We start from the raw sequence: 17,288 nt of genomic DNA on the forward strand, positions 1-17,288 counted from the left end.
TGAAACGAATCAGGTCTTACCTATGGTCTAGTGTGAAATGAATCAGGTCTTACCTATGGTCTAGTGTGAAACGAATCAGGTCTTACCTATTGTCTAGTGTGAAACGAATCAGGTCTTACCTATGGTCTAGTGTGAAACGAATCAGGTCTTACCTATGGTCTAGTGTGAAACGAATCAGGTCTTACCTATGGTCTAGTGTGAAACGAATCAGGTCTTACCTATTGTCTAGTGTGAAACGAATCAGGTCTTACCTATTGTCTAGTGCCAAACTAATCAGGTCTTACCTGTTGTCTAGTGCCAAACGAATCAGGTTTACCTAGTGTCTAGTGTGAAACTAATCAGGTCTTACCTATTGTCTAGTGTGAAACTAATCAGGTCTTACCTACTATCTAGTGTGAAACGAATCAGGTCTTACTTATTGTCTCGTGTGAAATGAATCACGTCTTACCTATTGTCTAGTGTGAAACGAATGAGGTCTTACTTATTGTCTTGTGTGAAACGAATCAGGTCTTACCTATGGTCTAGTGTGAAACGAATCAGGTCTTACCTATTGTCTAGTGTGAAACGAATCAGGTCTTACCTATGGTCTAGTGTGAAACTAATCAGTTCTTATCTATGGTCTAGTGTGAAACGAATCAGGTCTTACCTATGGTCTAGTGTGAAACGAATCATGTCTTACCTATGGTCTAGTGTGAAACGAATCAGTTCTTACCTATTGTCTTGTGTGAAACGAATCAGGTCTTACCTATGGTCTAGTGTGAAACGAATCAGGTCTAACCTATGGTCTAGTGTGAAACGAATCAGGTCTTACCTATGGTCTAGTGTGAAACGAATCAGGTCTTACCTATTGTCTTGTGTGAAACGAATCAGGTCTTACCTATGGTCTAGTGTGAAACGAATCAGGTCTAACCTATGGTCTAGTGTGAAACGAATCAGGTCTTACCTATTGTCTAGTGTGAAACGAATCAGGTCTTACCTATTGTCTAGTGTGAAACGAATCAGGTCTTACCTATGGTCTAGTGTGAAACGAATCAGTTCTAACCTATGGTCTAGTGTGAAACGAATCAGGTCTTACCTATGGTCTCGTGTGAAACGAATCAGGTCTTACCTATTATCTAGTGTGAAACGAATCAGGTCTTACCTACTGTCTAGTGCGAAACGAATCAGGTCTTACCTATGGTCTAGTGTGAAACGATCAGGTCTTACCTACTGTCTAGTATGAAATGAATCAGATCTTACTTATTGTCTAGTGTGAAATGAATCAGATCTTACTTATTGTCTAGTGTGAAACTAATCAGGTCTTACTTATTGTCTAGTGTGAAACTAATCAGGTCTTACTTATTGTCTAGTGTGAAACTAATCAGGTCTTACCTATTGTCTAGTGTGAAACGAATCAGGTCTTACCTATGGTCTAGTGTGAAACGAATCAGGTCTTACCTATGGTCTAGTGTGAAACGAATCAGGTCTTACCTATGGTCTAGTGTGAAACGAATCAGGTCTTACCTATTGTCTAGTGCCAAACTAATCAGGTCTTACATGTTGTCTAGTGCCAAACGAATCAGGTCTTACCTATTGTCTAGTGTGAAACTAATCAGGTCTTACCTATTGTCTAGTGTGAAACGAATCAGGTCTTACCTATTGTCTAGTGTGAAATGAATCAGGTCTTACCTATGGTCTAGTGTGAAACGAATCAGGTCTTACCTATGGGATGGTGGGAAACGAATCAGGTCTTACTTATTGTCTCGTGTGAAATTAATCAGGTCTTACCTATGGTCTAGTGTGAAACGAATCAGGTCTTACCTATGGTCTAGTGTGAAACGAATCAGGTCTTACCTATTGTCTAGTGTGAAACGAATCAGGTCTTACCTATGGTCTAGTGTGAAACGAATCAGGTCTTACCTATGGTCTAGTGTGAAACGAATCAGGTCTTACCTATTGTCTAGTGTGAAACGAATCAGGTCTTACCTATGGTCTAGCGTGAAACGAATCAGGTCTTACCTATGGTCTAGTGTGAAATGAATCAGGTCTTACCTATGGTCTAGTGTGAAACGAATCAGGTCTTACCTATTGTCTAGTGTGAAACGAATCAGGTCTTACCTATGGTCTAGTGTGAAACGAATCAGGTCTTACCTATGGTCTAGTGTGAAACGAATCAGGTCTTACCTATGGTCTAGTGTGAAACGAATCAGGTCTTACCTATTGTCTAGTGTGAAACGAATCAGGTCTTACCTATGGTCTAGTGTGAAACGAATCAGGTCTTACCTATGGTCTAGTGTGAAACGAATCAGGTCTTACCTATTGTCTAGTGTGAAACGAATCAGGTCTTACCTATTGTCTAGTGTGAAACGAATCAGGTCTTACCTATGGTCTAGTGTGAAATGAATCAGGTCTTACCTATGGTCTAGTGTGAAACGAATCAGGTCTTACCTATTGTCTAGTGTGAAACGAATCAGGTCTTACCTATGGTCTAGTGTGAAACGAATCAGGTCTTACTTATGGTCTAGTGTGAAACGAATCAGGTCTTACCTATTGTCTAGTGTGAAACGAATCAGGTCTTACCTATGGTCTAGTGTGAAACGAATCAGGTCTTACCTATGGTCTAGTGTGAAACGAATCAGGTCTTACCTATTGTCTAGTGTGAAACGAATCAGGTCTTACCTATGGTCTAGTGTGAAATGAATCAGGTCTTACCTATGGTCTAGTGTGAAACGAATCAGGTCTTACCTATTGTCTAGTGTGAAACGAATCAGGTCTTACCTATGGTCTAGTGTGAAATGAATCAGGTCTTACCTATGGTCTAGTGTGAAATGAATCAGGTCTTACCTATGGTCTAGTGTGAAACTAATCAGGTCTTACCTATTGTCTGGAAGTTCAGGGCCACCAGTTGACAGCCTGCATTCCAGAAGAGCTGAGGGTTATAGTTGGAGGAGTCTACTCTGGTGCCTTTAGGATAGATACGACTCAGCTGCAGCTTGTTATACCTAGACACGCTCCGTTAAGGAGAGGACATCTGGAGAGGGGTTTTACCGTCTGCACTGAGATATCTAGTACTTACACGGATAGGGGAGACCGGGGAACAAAGTAACACGGGGTCAGATGTAACATCTTAATAACTCAACTCAAATTAGAAATAACTGTTCGTCAATGTGCTAATGCTTGGTTAGTATTACTACGAGCCTAAGACGTTTGGTTAAAATCCATCAATTCATTTTTCATTTATTGACACATTTGTTTTGTATAAAAATATGATTAATCTAACTCAAATAATATTTTCATATTAAGCATATGCCTAAAAGTGTTACTTTGATCCCCGGTCTCCCTACTTTTACTTTAACCAGGGAAGGTGATTTACAAGTTCACATTGCTGTTGATGTACTTCTTCACTCTGCACAGTTTCAAAAAATTGAAAAGATTTGAACAGACATTTTACGTCAATCATCCACACAGAGTGGGAAGGATACTCGACAAACTCCACAGGTGACTTGGTGAGTTGCTCCAAGGCTTTGGTCTCCACGAACGATGACATCTGGTAGCTCCGATTGATCTCTGGAAATTGATTGATTGGCAAATTCATGTTGAAAATGGCATAACTTACGGAATTGATTCTACTAGTTGTTGTTTTTTTTTTTAAACATGCAGCAACATTTGAAAGAGTGAATCTGTAACAGAACAAATAACTTGAGCCAAAAACCTGTGGTTCACAATCACATGGAATATTCAAATGAGTGTGTATGGTGTTGTTCCTCGGAATAGGTGTGGTCTAAATAGGTGTTGAGTTGTGATCAGGAGTGAAGGGCTTACTTTTGGAGGCCTCGAAAGAGTTAAATTTGACTGGCTGGACATAACTGACCAGGTTGGACATCTCCTCTGTGGCAAACGCCTCGCTGCCCGCTGTACCCTGAAGGAGGATCACATGACACACGGTTAGAGAGAGAACAGCCTCCTCTCGTCTCCCCTCCTTTACTCTCCTTGTTTGACTGTCGGGACATAGCTCAAGAGTAAAAGTGTCTTTCTGTGAATCTCCACTAGGGGGCAGCCTCAGCACACATTAAACAGGAGACACCTGAGGCTGCTGGAGAAAGAAGGAAGAGGGGCTACTTACCTCATCCATGGACCCCTTCTTGCAGTCATCATCGTCATCATCATCATCGTCACTCTCTGCCTCAACTTCACCTGAAAGACAAGGGCAGGTTTAAGTTAGCTTCTCTGGCTACATGCTAGTGATTTCTGAAGGCTGTATTGTCAGAAAGCAACCGCCAGGGTTTGGAGTTTTAGTGGGTACGTTAGGGAAAGGAAAAGGGGGGAGGAGCTTGGGACAGGGTTGTAAAATTCTGGAAACATTCAATAAATTCCCTGGTTTTCCTGAAATCCCAGTTGGAGTATACCCGGAATTAGAAGGGAATTTGTGGAAAACCAGGGAATTTATTGAAAGTTCCCAGAATGCAATCCTAGATAGGATAGGAAAATGAATTAAGGGAAGGAGCTAGGGAAAGGGAATAGGGACAGGAAGAAACTGAGGAAGTGACTAGGTCAGCGTTCCCCAAACTCGGCCTTGGGACCCCAGGGGGTGCACGTTTAGTTTTTTGCCCTAGCACTACACAGCTGAGTCAAATAATCAAAGCTCGATGATTAGTTGATCATTTGAATCATCTGTGTAGCACTAGGGCAAAAACCAAAACGTGCACCCCCTGGGGACCCGAGGACCGAATTATGGAAACCCTGGAATAGGTTATAGAACTAAGGCTACTAAGGGTTGTTTTAGGACCAGGTAACTGAGGGGTATCTATCTGATGGTGTGACCATGGGCCTGACTCACCAATGGACTTCCTGCCCTGTGGTCGGAGGCTGAGCTCAGCGACCTCTAGAGGCTGGGAGGACTCGGTCATCTCCTGGTTGGCCGACCCTGGTGGACAACAAATAAGGAGTAACCAATATGTGATATACACAGTGCAGGCCGGTGTCTCCTGAAATCGGATGGATGGGCTCAGTGTAATGGCTGAACTGTAATGAATGGAAGAGCATCAAACACATGGAAACTATTTCCATTCCAGCCATCACAATGAAGCCGTTCCAAAGATTTCTTCCTCCACCAGCTCTCACGGGATATACAGGTAACTGCCAAAATAAAGGGAACACTTGAGTAAATGAGTATATTTAAAGCAGGCGCTTCCAAACAGGTCTGGTTCCTGAGTTAATTAAGCGGTTAATATCCCATCATGCTTAGGGTCATGTATAAAAATGCCCAGTTGCCCATTCTTTTGGCTACCATGGCTAGAAGAAGAGATCTCCGTGACTTTGAAAGAGGGGTCTCGGAGGAGCATATGGTTTAAAGGGTGTGTGTGTCTCAGTAGCCAGATCTCAACCAGAGTGAACCCTCGTGGGAGACTGCTACAAGACTGCTAAATAGTTAGTTAAATTGGCTAAACACATATGCTGCTGCTGCTGTTTCTTATCGATCCTGTTGTCTAATAGTTTTATCCCTACATATATACCTCAATTACCTCGTACTCCTGCACATCGACTTGGTGCTGGTACCCCGTGTATATAGCCAAGTTATCGCTACTAATTCTGTATTTATTATTACTTGTATTATTATATTTATTATGTGTTATTACTTTTCTATTATTTCTCTATTTTCTTTCTCTTTTGCATTGTTGGAAAGGGCCTGTAACCATTCACTGTTAGTTACACCTGCATGTGTCTAACAAAATGTGATTTGATTTGTCTGTGAAATCCTTCAGAAATCAGCATGGACTGCAGTAGTGTGGGACAGAGTGTGTGTCTGTGAGTGTACCAGCAGGGGGCAGTGTGTACTAGTGTATGAGTGTGGCGCGTGGCTGGAAGCCCCAGTAGGCTGCTGTTGATGGATGCCGGGTGATTCTGTGTGAAGGGGAATGCTAAGAGCATCGATCCTGCCCGCCTGCCTGGCCCTGGTACAGCAGGGCTGTCTACTGGGTAGTTATAAAACTAATCCTGACACACACACACACACGCACACGCACGCACACACACGCACACAAACACACAGAAGCCAGCACACACTCACACACATGAAAGCAAGCAGGCAGGCTGGCCTAGGTTGATATACACGCATGTGCACCAGAGCTAGAGTTTCGGCCCCACCAGTGAGTGTGTGTGCCTGGGGTGGGACTGGGAGTGTATGAGTATATGAAATAGTCAATAACACAGCTCACTGATGGAGAGGGCCATGAAAGCGATGGATGAGCAACTACAGCCATCTCTTACTACAAGATGTAGGATTTATGATTGGCAAGCAATTCTCCCACTAGCACTTCTGCTGACTCGCAGCGTTGCACTTTATTATAAATCAAATAACCACCCTCTGTTTGTGAACGGCCTACAAGAGACGTGTTTTTCTGCTGCTGCTGCTGCTGCTGTGTGTGTCCCATACCTGTGCTGGGAGAAGAAGGCTCATGTACACTGGATGAGTCGCTGTACGTGTTGGAGGCCTGCTCTGACAGTTTCTTCTTGGTGCTCGATGTCTTGATGTGTTTCTTCTTGTTCTTCACCAGAATCTTTCCCGTCAGATCCATAGGACTGGGCAGGTGCACACCTGGTTCCAACTAGAGACAACGAGAGAGGGGTGAAGGGAGAGAGAGGGCGCGGGAGATTGAGAGAGAGAGGGAGCGAGAGAGGGAGAGACATGAGTTACTCTTTACGTGAAAGTAACACGCAAGCAAAGGTCCTGCTGCTGATGATGTTGGTGGGTGTGTGTGGTCGGCAAGGGTATCAAAAATAATTTAGTGTTATGACGATGAGAAGTTGCTGGTGTGAAAGGCTTAGTGAACCGAATGAAAAAAAGGCCATTACAAGTTGGTTTGGCAGTGTGTTTAGTTTACAGCTTCAAAAGTGTTTAGTTTACAGCTTCAAAAGCGTTTAGTTTACAGCTTCAAAAGCAATTAATTTACAGCTTCAAAAGTGTTTAGTTTACAGCTTCAAAAGTGTTTAGTTTACAGCTTCAAAAGCATTTAGTTTACAGCTTCAAAAGTGTTTAGTTTACAGCTTCAAAAGTGTTTAGTTTACAGCTTCAAAAGCGTTTAGTTTACAGCTTCAAAAGTGTTGTTTGCAGCTTCAAGTGTTTAGTTTACAGCTTCAAAAGTGTTTAGTTTACAGCTTCAAAAGTGTTGTTTGCAGCTTCAAGTGTTTAGTTTACAGCTTCAAAAGTGTTTAGTTTACAGCTTCAAAAGTGTTTAGTTTACAACTTCAAAAGTGTTTAGTTTGCAGCTTCAAAAGTGTTTAGTTTGCAGCTTCAAAAGTGTTTAGTTTGCAGCTTCAAAAGTGTTTAGTTTGCAGCTTCAAAAGTGTTTATTTTACAGCTTCAAAAGTGTTTAGTTTGCAGCTTCAAAAGTGTTTAGTTTACAGCTTCAAAAGTGTTTAGTTTACAGCTTCAAAAGTGTTTAGTTTACAGCTTCAAAAGCGTTCAGCTTGCAGCTTCAAAAGCGTTTAGTTTGCAGCTTCAAAAACGTTTAGTTTACAGCTTCAAAAGTGTTGTTTGCAGCTTCAAAAGTGTTTAGTTTACAGCTTCAAAAGCGTTTAGTTTACAGCTTCAAAAGTGTTTAGTTTACAGTTTCAAAAGTGTTTAGTTTACAGCTTCAAAAGTGTTTAGTTTACAGCTTCAAAAGCGTTCAGCTTGCAGCTTCAAAAGTGTTTAGTTTACAGCTTCAAAAGTGTTTAGTTTACAGCTTCAAAAGTGTTTAGTTTACAGCTTCAAAAGTGTTTAGTTTACAGCTTCAAAAGTGTTTAGTTTACAGCTTCAAAAGCGTTCAGCTTGCAGCTTCAAAAGCGTTTAGTTTGCAGCTTCAAAAACGTTTAGTTTACAGCTTCAAAAGTGTTGTTTGCAGCTTCAAAAGTGTTTAGTTTACAGCTTCAAAAGCGTTTAGTTTACAGCTTCAAAAGTGTTTAGTTTACAGTTTCAAAAGTGTTTAGTTTACAGCTTCAAAAGTGTTTAGTTTACAGCTTCAAAAGCGTTCAGCTTGCAGCTTCAAAAGCGTTTAGTTTGCAGCTTCAAAAGCGTTCAGCTTGCAGCTTCAAAAGCGTTCAGCTTGCAGCTTCAAAAGCGTTTAGTTTGCAGCTTCAAAAGCGTTTAGTCTACAGCTTCAAAACGTTCTACACTCCTGAATATGCTTCCTTTGGGGAGAGTGGGAGTGTATCCACAAACACTTTCTCTCTCTAGAGAGCAGGCTTGAGAAAGCACAACACTGGTTAATTCATGTGATACATTTCTGTTCTGCTGGATCACACTGCTGATGCCCATTAATGATGGCGCACTAGAAGACGGATTCTGTTATCACATGCAAGCATGCAGGCATGCACACGGGCCCGCACATACGCTTAACAACTTCCTGAGCTGCGGCCCTTTCCTTGCAGTCAATGACCAAAACCTCTCGTGGCCTCATGGGTGGAATGTTATTCATGTCTTTTAGAATTTCATCATTAATACAAAACACAAAGACAATCCGGTGTTTCTATGTCAAACAGTTTTGTTATATCTCAGTCTTCTGTGATGTATATAAAGTGTAATATTGGAATGCCAACTCATAATTGAATACATTTCAACTCTATATCTGACATGGTACATGTGTCTTCTTTTTTAAAGCCCATAGCCATGTGTGTGAGGTGTATACTTTGTTTTCAAAGTAGATATGTTTAAGACTACCAAGAAACACTTTGTGTGACCCTGATTTAGCTCACTGCAGTAAAAGGTTAAACAGCATCACACTTGATATGAGCATCTGCCATATCCACTTGTCTTCGAAAGCGAGTTGAGCATTTCCCCCTTAAACGGAAGCAACTGGGAAGCTAGTGGGAGAAGTTGGCATTTTGTTCTTTGTGCCCACTTATCACTCACTCTATAGTGGATATCCGACTCTCTCTCTCTTTCTCTCTACCTCTTTTCAGAAAGTACTGCTCTGCGCTTATACACGCACGCACACACACACACACACACACACACACACACACACACACACACACACACACACACACACACACACACACACACACACACACACACACACACACACACACACACACACACACACACACACACACACAATAGCCCTACTGCTATTGCACCCAGTGAGGTAATGTGTAAAGTTAGGCTTCTTCATTCCACCAGGGAAGACTAACAGTTCACTGCTGATTAAAGGGACGGATGGTAACTGTAGGTGTCTCTGTGTCCTCGTCTGTCTGTGCTTGTGAGTTCGTTCGTGCGTGCGTTTGATTGTCGTTATGTAAGAATGGGCTCGGAAGAAAAAGTTCCTCCACAAAGGGACAACGCAAGCTTTTCACTGGTAGCCATGGCAACTGGGGGGGGGGGGGGAGTAGATAAAGGGTTTCCTACAAATACAGCATACGGATTACCCCGTAACACAACACACATGCACGGTAACCCATCTCCATTCATTCTACCATGAGAGACTGCCCATATGCAGTTTAGCCTCTGATAGCCGGGTAAGGGTCTGATTGATAGGGAGGGAGAGAACCATGTGATTGTAATAGCAGACAGGTGAAAAGGGTATGTTTGGATAAAGGGAGATGGAAGGGTGAGAGAGAGATAGACAGGTAGGTAGGGAGAGAGATGGCAATGTTAACCCATGTTTCCCATGCCAATAAAGCCTGTTGAATTGAATTGAGAAAGAGAGAGAGATAGATAGAGAGATAGAGATATAGAGAGATGAATAGAGGCAGGGTAAACTTCTAGGTTTAGTCCACATGAGGCTGTTCAGACGGCTGAATGGTGAGGAACACTCCACACTCACAGGTACATGCCATAATGGTGTCTAGAACTGTGCGTATGACAATGCGTGTGTATAGTGTGTGAACATGACTGTGCCTTCTGTACTTACAGGGTACTTCTCCAGAGGGTCGGTCAGTAACATGTCTCCAAATATTGATCTGCAGTACTCCGCCATCTTGGCCTGCTGCTTGGGCCTGGGAGGCAACACACACACACACACATCGTTAACACCCTTACAATCACCTCACAGTGGCCTAATGTTAGTATTTCGACATCGACTATTGGAGTGGATAGTTACTATGATCGTTTGGGATTCGAACCTGGGTGTCCTGGGGAAGCTAACGCAAGTCTCAGGCAAGGTCACACATCGTGCGAGTGTGGTTCAACAGATGACCTGGGCTAAGTCACACTTTATCCCTCTGTGACCTACTCCTTGCAGACACCCATCTGGAGCATGCCACCAATGTGACCAAACTACAGTTCCAACCTGGGTCTCATGCGCGCCACAAGTTTGTGTTCGCACGCCGGGGAGCTAACCCAAGTCTTCAAGTCTCAGGCAGGGTTACTCACCATGCAAACGTGGCTAACCAAACCACCTTCCCTACATTAGCATGTGGCTTCCGAGCTAATGGCTTCCGAGTAGCTAGTATTACCATGTAGCTATTAGCTAATGCCCTACTCTACGACTAGCTAGCATTAGCATACAGTTAATTAGCGCATGACATAAGAGTGGCGAGCATTAGCATGGCAGTTAAAATGGTACTAACATAACTGCGCACAGTGTGAACTGAGGTTAAACAAATGGGAACGTTGGTGGTGTGTACATTCATCAAAGACATCAAACAAAGGTCAACTCTGGATAACACACAGAGTCCGTGAGAGTTGTTGACTTACGAGTCCACGTGGTTCTCAAAGGAGAGGATGACAGGGAAAGGGGAGGTCTTGAAGGCACACTCTGCTATGGCCTCAATCACTTCCTGTAGACACAGAACAGACAGACAGGGTGTCAGAGCTGGTCAATGACCAATGGGAGCAAAGATCAATGAATGTGATCGCTGATCAGAATTGGTGAGTCTAGTTTCATAGATGTGTGTTGAAACTCAGATTTTCATCAACTCTTAACTAAATGACCTATGGTCAGGCTAAACCAAAATATAGGAATATTTGAAGTACAATATTGGTATTATACAGTATTTACAGTGATGTGGAGAGCAACTGGTGTAGAGCTTGTTGACTCATTGAACATCTGATAGGGAGTGTTAAGATGAAGTGGTTAAGTGAAATGTACAACCATTTTACAAACACTAATGCATTTAATGCACTTAATAGCTTTACCTCTGTCTCTATCACACACACTTCCCCTACTCTCTCTCCGTCTCTCGTTCCCTCTACCAGTCCACTTACACATTTTTATTTTACTCTCAATCCAACTTCTCTTGCACTTAGTTCTCCCATTAAAGACTAAATTCCCCTCTATCAATCAATCTCTTCTCCACCCTAGGCCTGGCTCCCTCCTTTCCTCCTCTCCTCTCCCTGGGCTTATTCGTTCTTTCCTCTGCTTCTCTCCTCCACCCCTCCGTGCTTCAATTATTCTCTCCTCCCCTCTCTCCTGTTGCTCTCTGCCATACTAAACACCAAGCACATCGCTCCCTCTGTGTCCCTGTTACTCAAACAATCTGTTGCTTTCTTTCTCTTTCCATCTCTCTCTTCCTCCCTCACCCCTCTCCCTCCTTCTCTCCTTTGCTCCTTTCTCTCTCGCTCTCTCTCTCTCTCCTCTATCGCTCTGGTCCCAGACAGTTTACCTTGAAGGAGATTTCAGTTGTCATGGTGAATCCGTGTGTGATGACAGGTTCTTCTTCGGTGGTGCGTCCCTTCCAGCAGTCCAACTCGATACAGCGACACCCTGACAGGAGGACCTGGCGGTACATCTCCACCGACGAGTTACCTGCCAGCTGGCCCGCTACACACACACACACACACACACACACACACACACACACACACACACACACACACACACACACACACACACACACACACACACACACACACACACACACACACACACACATTGCTCTTTCAACAGTTAATAACCACATCATTTCCTTCTGAGATCCAGGAGTCCTACTGTGTCAACACGAGACATTCCCACACATCTCAAGCTCTCATTAAGCACATTAGCCATTAGATTGGGGAAATGGATACGAGCAGAACCGCATTCCACACAGCGGCGCAGCGCACAAGCAGATCTCATCCCCACTTTCTCCATTAACAAAGCAATTATCTCGACATTAGCATCGCATTACCGCCGCGCGGAGACAACAGTGTCAACGTGAGACGCAGGCACATCTGTGTCTGAGTGGATGTGGGTATGTGTGTCTGCGTGTCGCACTTCAGGATGCGCCCCTGAGCTCCTCTACAAATGCAATTTGATCTCTTCCTAAGGAGCGTGAATGGACACACAAACACAACACACAAACACAACACAACTTCCTGGTGATTACTGCATCCGCCATTAGAGGAAAGTTAACTTCTAAATGAGTTTCTGCCTTCAGCACGGCATGAATCACACAGTTCTATTAAGAAGGAGATTACAGGCGGATCAATGTGAAGGAATAATAATACCCTGGCCACAAGAAAAGAATCAGTAATGACTTATTGGAAATATCCTTGTCTTCCTCTGCCATGGAACAAGCAAACAGTGTTGGGGAGTAGTGAGCTACATGCTGTTCAACTAGTAATCTATCTACATTTTGCAGCAACTTGTTGATAGTTGGATTCAATTCAAATCTTGGTAGTGTTTTGAGTAGTTAATAACTTTTTGGACATGTAGCGGTGTAGCTAGCTACCATGTATTTGCAAAAAAAAAAATACGTGTGAAGTAGGCAATCATTTCCTTTATTTTTCGGCATTCAGACCTGCCTAATTCTCACTTTAAACATTGTTTTTATATTAAATTACGCACACAGCTAAATTACGCACACAGTATAGGCCAAGTTAAAATACAGTATGACCCCCCCCCCCCCCCCCCCACACCCCCAAGTGATTTGTTCTTGCAATTTGTATTTCGGATTTACACATGAAAAATGTATTTCCCAAAGTAACTTCAGATAAGTAAACAATATCTTTCTCAAGGGTTTAGCGTAGCTTAACGTCGTCCAGTGTGAAGTGATTGGTAGCTTGGTGAACTATATTTTCATAGTATCTTCTGTTGGGGAATAATCAGAATTGGTTGGTAACATAGGTAAGATGTTTTATTTTCATGATATGCTTATGAGTTATTTCTCATAAGAATGTATTTTGTTGTACTATAGTGGTGGCCATCGGCAGTTATCTGTTCTATGTCAAGACTAAGTTGCATGGGCCGCAGAGAGGGGAGAGGTCAAAGTATCATCATGTGTAAACATATCTTTTGCTCCACTGTGTCTGTGTGCCAGTCACTCCCTACTTTTCCCATCGGGGAAAGGAGGATGGCAGTGTCTGGAATCATTCTATCCTCTCCGTGAGTTTGTCCAAGATTGGTTGTATTTAGAATTGGTTGTATCTAAATGACAATTTGATATATGCCTGTTGATATGGAGGGTTGGTTTATGGTTCTAGGGTTTGAGTAAGGAGACAAAGCTGAACGATTTATTATGTCTATGCTGTCTGACTATGTGTGTTCTTTGCTATTAAAGGATCTCAGTTGCATTGTAGTGGGGCTCTCAGAGAATTCATTGATAGACACTGAATTGATCTGAGAGTCACAGGGTTGTGATAGAGCTCATATAATTAAAGATGGACTTTGTAATAACTAACTCTGACTTGTGTGTGGTTTGCTCTCATGATTTGGTAAATAGAGGACATTTCCACGACACTGCAAGCCAAGGCCCCTGTAAAGTTTCTCTCTAACTTCCAGAAATGATTTCTCATCATAGCCTAGTTAATTCATGTGTAATACAATAAGACAATGTGTCAATAGGAGAATAAGAATAAGAAGACCTGACAAGGGGAATTAAGAACACGTTGTGTATCTCCCTTAATTTATTTTTCCCTTTTCAGTCTTTGACATTAGCCTATTATAGAAATAAAATGTTCCTCTGCCCGGGAGAAATTTGATTCACGAGTGACTTTCATGCGCAATCCATCTCCCCGGAATACATTTCAATATATGAATAATAATATATTTTGCAGCTAGAATGGCCTTTTGTAGTTTTGGTTTTCTATTCTTATTGCTGCCACATGCCAGTCTGAAGAAATGTTGAACTCATGAATAAGAATGAGGTCAGTCTCATAGAGAGCGCTGATTGGATAAGCACCTGAGGTACACAGGAGGAGAAGGCCCCCTATTGGCCGATGTTGGATGACAGGCTTACAGTAGAGGAAGGTGAAACAGGAAGGTAAAACGTCCTTCAAGCATGTGTAAGTTAGTAGCAATCAGAGTATTTGAATAAAGAACCTGGAATAAAAGTGTCCGAAGTTTCCAAATAGGCGCCCCACCTGTGAGGTATGTATTGTGGGAGGAGTTGATGAAGTAATGAGACAGTGGTAAGGTCATGTCTTCACTCTGGTCCAGCTTCTCTGGTGGGATGATGCTGTTCTCTTCACTACTCAGATACTTGGCGAAGCCCTCCACTGAGATCTGACCTGTAGGAACACACGCACAAACACACAACTTTACAGAGGGTAGCCGGTTGCGCTGTAGCTACTGTAGCTTAGGCTCACTGCTCCGATGCTTGGCAAAGCCTACATCTAACCTGCAGGATGACAAGAGGAGCAAAACAACAGAGACAATAGAGAAGTGGAGACACTGGAAGATGGACCTCTCAAACCCTGGGTAAAGATGTGTGTCCATCGTGTCAGTTTTGTGGTACAGGGTGTAAGCTGAGTGTTAGGTTGGAGCTAAACTAAGCCAAACCCTGGGTAAAGATGTGTGTCCATCGTGTCAGTTTTGTGGTACAGAGTGTAAGCTGAGTGTTAGGTTGGAGCTAAACTAAGCTAAACCCTGCAGAGTTTAAACTAGGTCCTAATGCTGCTAACAAAAGCAGACAGGCTGAAAAATCTCAAGTGTAACCCGGATGGAAAGGTTTCACCACTGACATTATTAGCCATCGACACATTCCCTCAATCAATCAGTGTGTGCGTGTGTGTGTGTGTGTGCGTGTGTGTGTGTGTGTGTGTGTGTGGTTCCCTCAATCAATCCATGTCAACATTAGAGGGCCCCAGTGTGTATGTGTGTGGGTGTACATTAGAGAGCCACAGAGATCAATCTCAGGGACAAAGGCTGCTTCAAACCCTGACCTATGACTCCCACACTGAGTCACCCTACAATCCATACTCTGGTGTTCTTCCAGTGTGTGTTTATGACTTAAGATGAAAAAAAAAAACTCAAATTAAATATCCATCGTACAACGCAGAGGCAAAGGATGAAGTAATAATGGAGAAGTGCTGTTGGCTTATTGTTTTAAAATCACTCAGATATCATCGAGAACAGACATTCAAAGAGTGCATTTACATGTCAGGTGCATGAGAAGCTTCAAACGCTCCCACTCCCATGACGGACATGCTCCCTTCAAATCCAACACATCACACACACACGCACACTAAACCCACATACACGCACACTAAACCCACACACGCGCACACTAAACCCACACACATGCACACTAAACCCACACACACGCACACTAAACCCACACACACTCACACTAAACCCACACACACGCACACTAAACCCACACACGCGCACACTAAACCCACACACATGCACACTAAACCCACACACACGCACACTAAACCCACACACATGCACACTAAACCCACACACACGCACACTAAACACACACATGCACACTAAACCCACACACACGCACACTAAACCCACACACGCGCACACTAAACCCACACACATGCACACTAAACCCACCCACATGCACACTAAACCCACACACATGCACACTAAACCCACACACATGCACACTAAACCCACACACATGCACACTAAACCCACACACATGCACACTAAACCCACACACATGCACACTAAACCCACACACATGCACACTAAACCCACACACGCGCACACTAAACCCACACACGCGCACACTAAACTCACACACATGCACACTAAACCCACACACATGCACACTAAACCCACACACGCGCACACTAAACCCAAACACGCGCACACTAAACCCATACACACGCACACTAAACCCACACACATGCACACTAAACCCACACACACGCACACTAAACCCACACACGCGCACACTAAACCCACGCACACGCACACTAAACCCACACACATGCACACTAAACCCACACACACGCACACTAAACCCACACCCGCGCACACTAAACCCACACACGCACACACTAAACCCACACACACGCACACTAAACCCACACACACTAAACCCACACACGCGCACACTAAACCCACACACGCGCACACTAAACCCACACACACGCACACTAAACCCACACACACTAAACCCACACACACGCACACTAAAACCACACACACGCACACTAAAACCACACACACGCACACTAAACGCATGCACACTAAACCCACACACGCGCACACTAAACCCACACACATGCACACTAAACCCACACACACGCACACTAAACCCACACACATGCACACTAAACCCACACACACGCACACTAAACACACACACGCGCACACTAAACCCACGCACACGCACACTAAACCCACACACATGCACACTAAACCCACACACACGCACACTAAACCCACACACGCGCACACTAAACCCACACACGCGCACACTAAACCCACACACGCACACACTAAACCCACACACACGCACACTAAACCCACACACACTAAACCCACACACGCGCACACTAAACCCACACACGCGCACACTAAACCCACACACACGCACACTAAACCCACACACACTAAACCCACACACACGCACACTAAAACCACACACACGCACACTAAAACCACACACACGCACACTAAACGCATGCACACTAAACCCACACACGCGCACACTAAACCCACACACATGCACACTAAACCCACACACACGCACACTAAACCCACACACGCACACACTAAACCCACACACGCGCACACTAAACCCACACACACGCACACTAAACCCACACACACGCACACTAAACCCACACACACTAAACCCACACACACGCACACTAAAACCACACACACGCACACTAAAACCACACACACGCACACTAAACCCATGCACACTAAACCCACACACACACTAAACTCACACACACGCACACTAAACCCACACACACGCACACTAAACCCACACACACTAAACCCACACACACGCACACTAAAACCACACACACACACACACTAAAACCACACACACGCACACTAAACCCACACACACGCACACTAAACACACACACACGCACACTAAACCCACACACACACACACTAAACCAATACCCTTTGATCAATGATCTTTATAGCCAGGGAAATAAATACAAACACAAGCAGCCAATTAGCCTCTCTTAACCGCACAGCCAC

The 17,288-nt window shown here is 43.7% G+C and overlaps 1 protein-coding gene across 3 annotated transcripts in view; it reads right to left on the minus strand.

Annotated features, from left to right (window-relative positions):
- LOC109900969 (1-phosphatidylinositol 4,5-bisphosphate phosphodiesterase beta-1) overlaps positions 1-17,288 on the minus strand; it is a 245,935-nt gene that overhangs the window by 78,367 nt on the left and 150,280 nt on the right. For all 3 annotated transcript variants that reach the window (XR_004211942.1, XM_020496905.2, XM_031837515.1), the window contains exons 10-19: positions 14,240-14,386; positions 11,563-11,720; positions 10,655-10,737; positions 9,870-9,954; positions 6,413-6,584; positions 4,817-4,903; positions 4,103-4,173; positions 3,802-3,898; positions 3,462-3,546; positions 2,857-2,981 (exon numbers count right to left, since the gene is read on the minus strand). Coding sequence is in view for 2 of the 3 variants with exons in the window: in XM_020496905.2 (XP_020352494.2) it covers positions 2,857-2,981; positions 3,462-3,546; positions 3,802-3,898; positions 4,103-4,173; positions 4,817-4,903; positions 6,413-6,584; positions 9,870-9,954; positions 10,655-10,737; positions 11,563-11,720; positions 14,240-14,386 (1,110 nt within the window). In the remaining variant the exon portion in view is untranslated. The remainder of the gene's footprint in view (positions 1-2,856; positions 2,982-3,461; positions 3,547-3,801; positions 3,899-4,102; positions 4,174-4,816; positions 4,904-6,412; positions 6,585-9,869; positions 9,955-10,654; positions 10,738-11,562; positions 11,721-14,239; positions 14,387-17,288) is intronic.

The sequence above is a fragment of the Oncorhynchus kisutch genome, linkage group LG12 (assembly GCF_002021735.2).
Source record: "Oncorhynchus kisutch isolate 150728-3 linkage group LG12, Okis_V2, whole genome shotgun sequence".
NCBI lineage: Eukaryota > Metazoa > Chordata > Actinopteri > Salmoniformes > Salmonidae > Oncorhynchus > Oncorhynchus kisutch.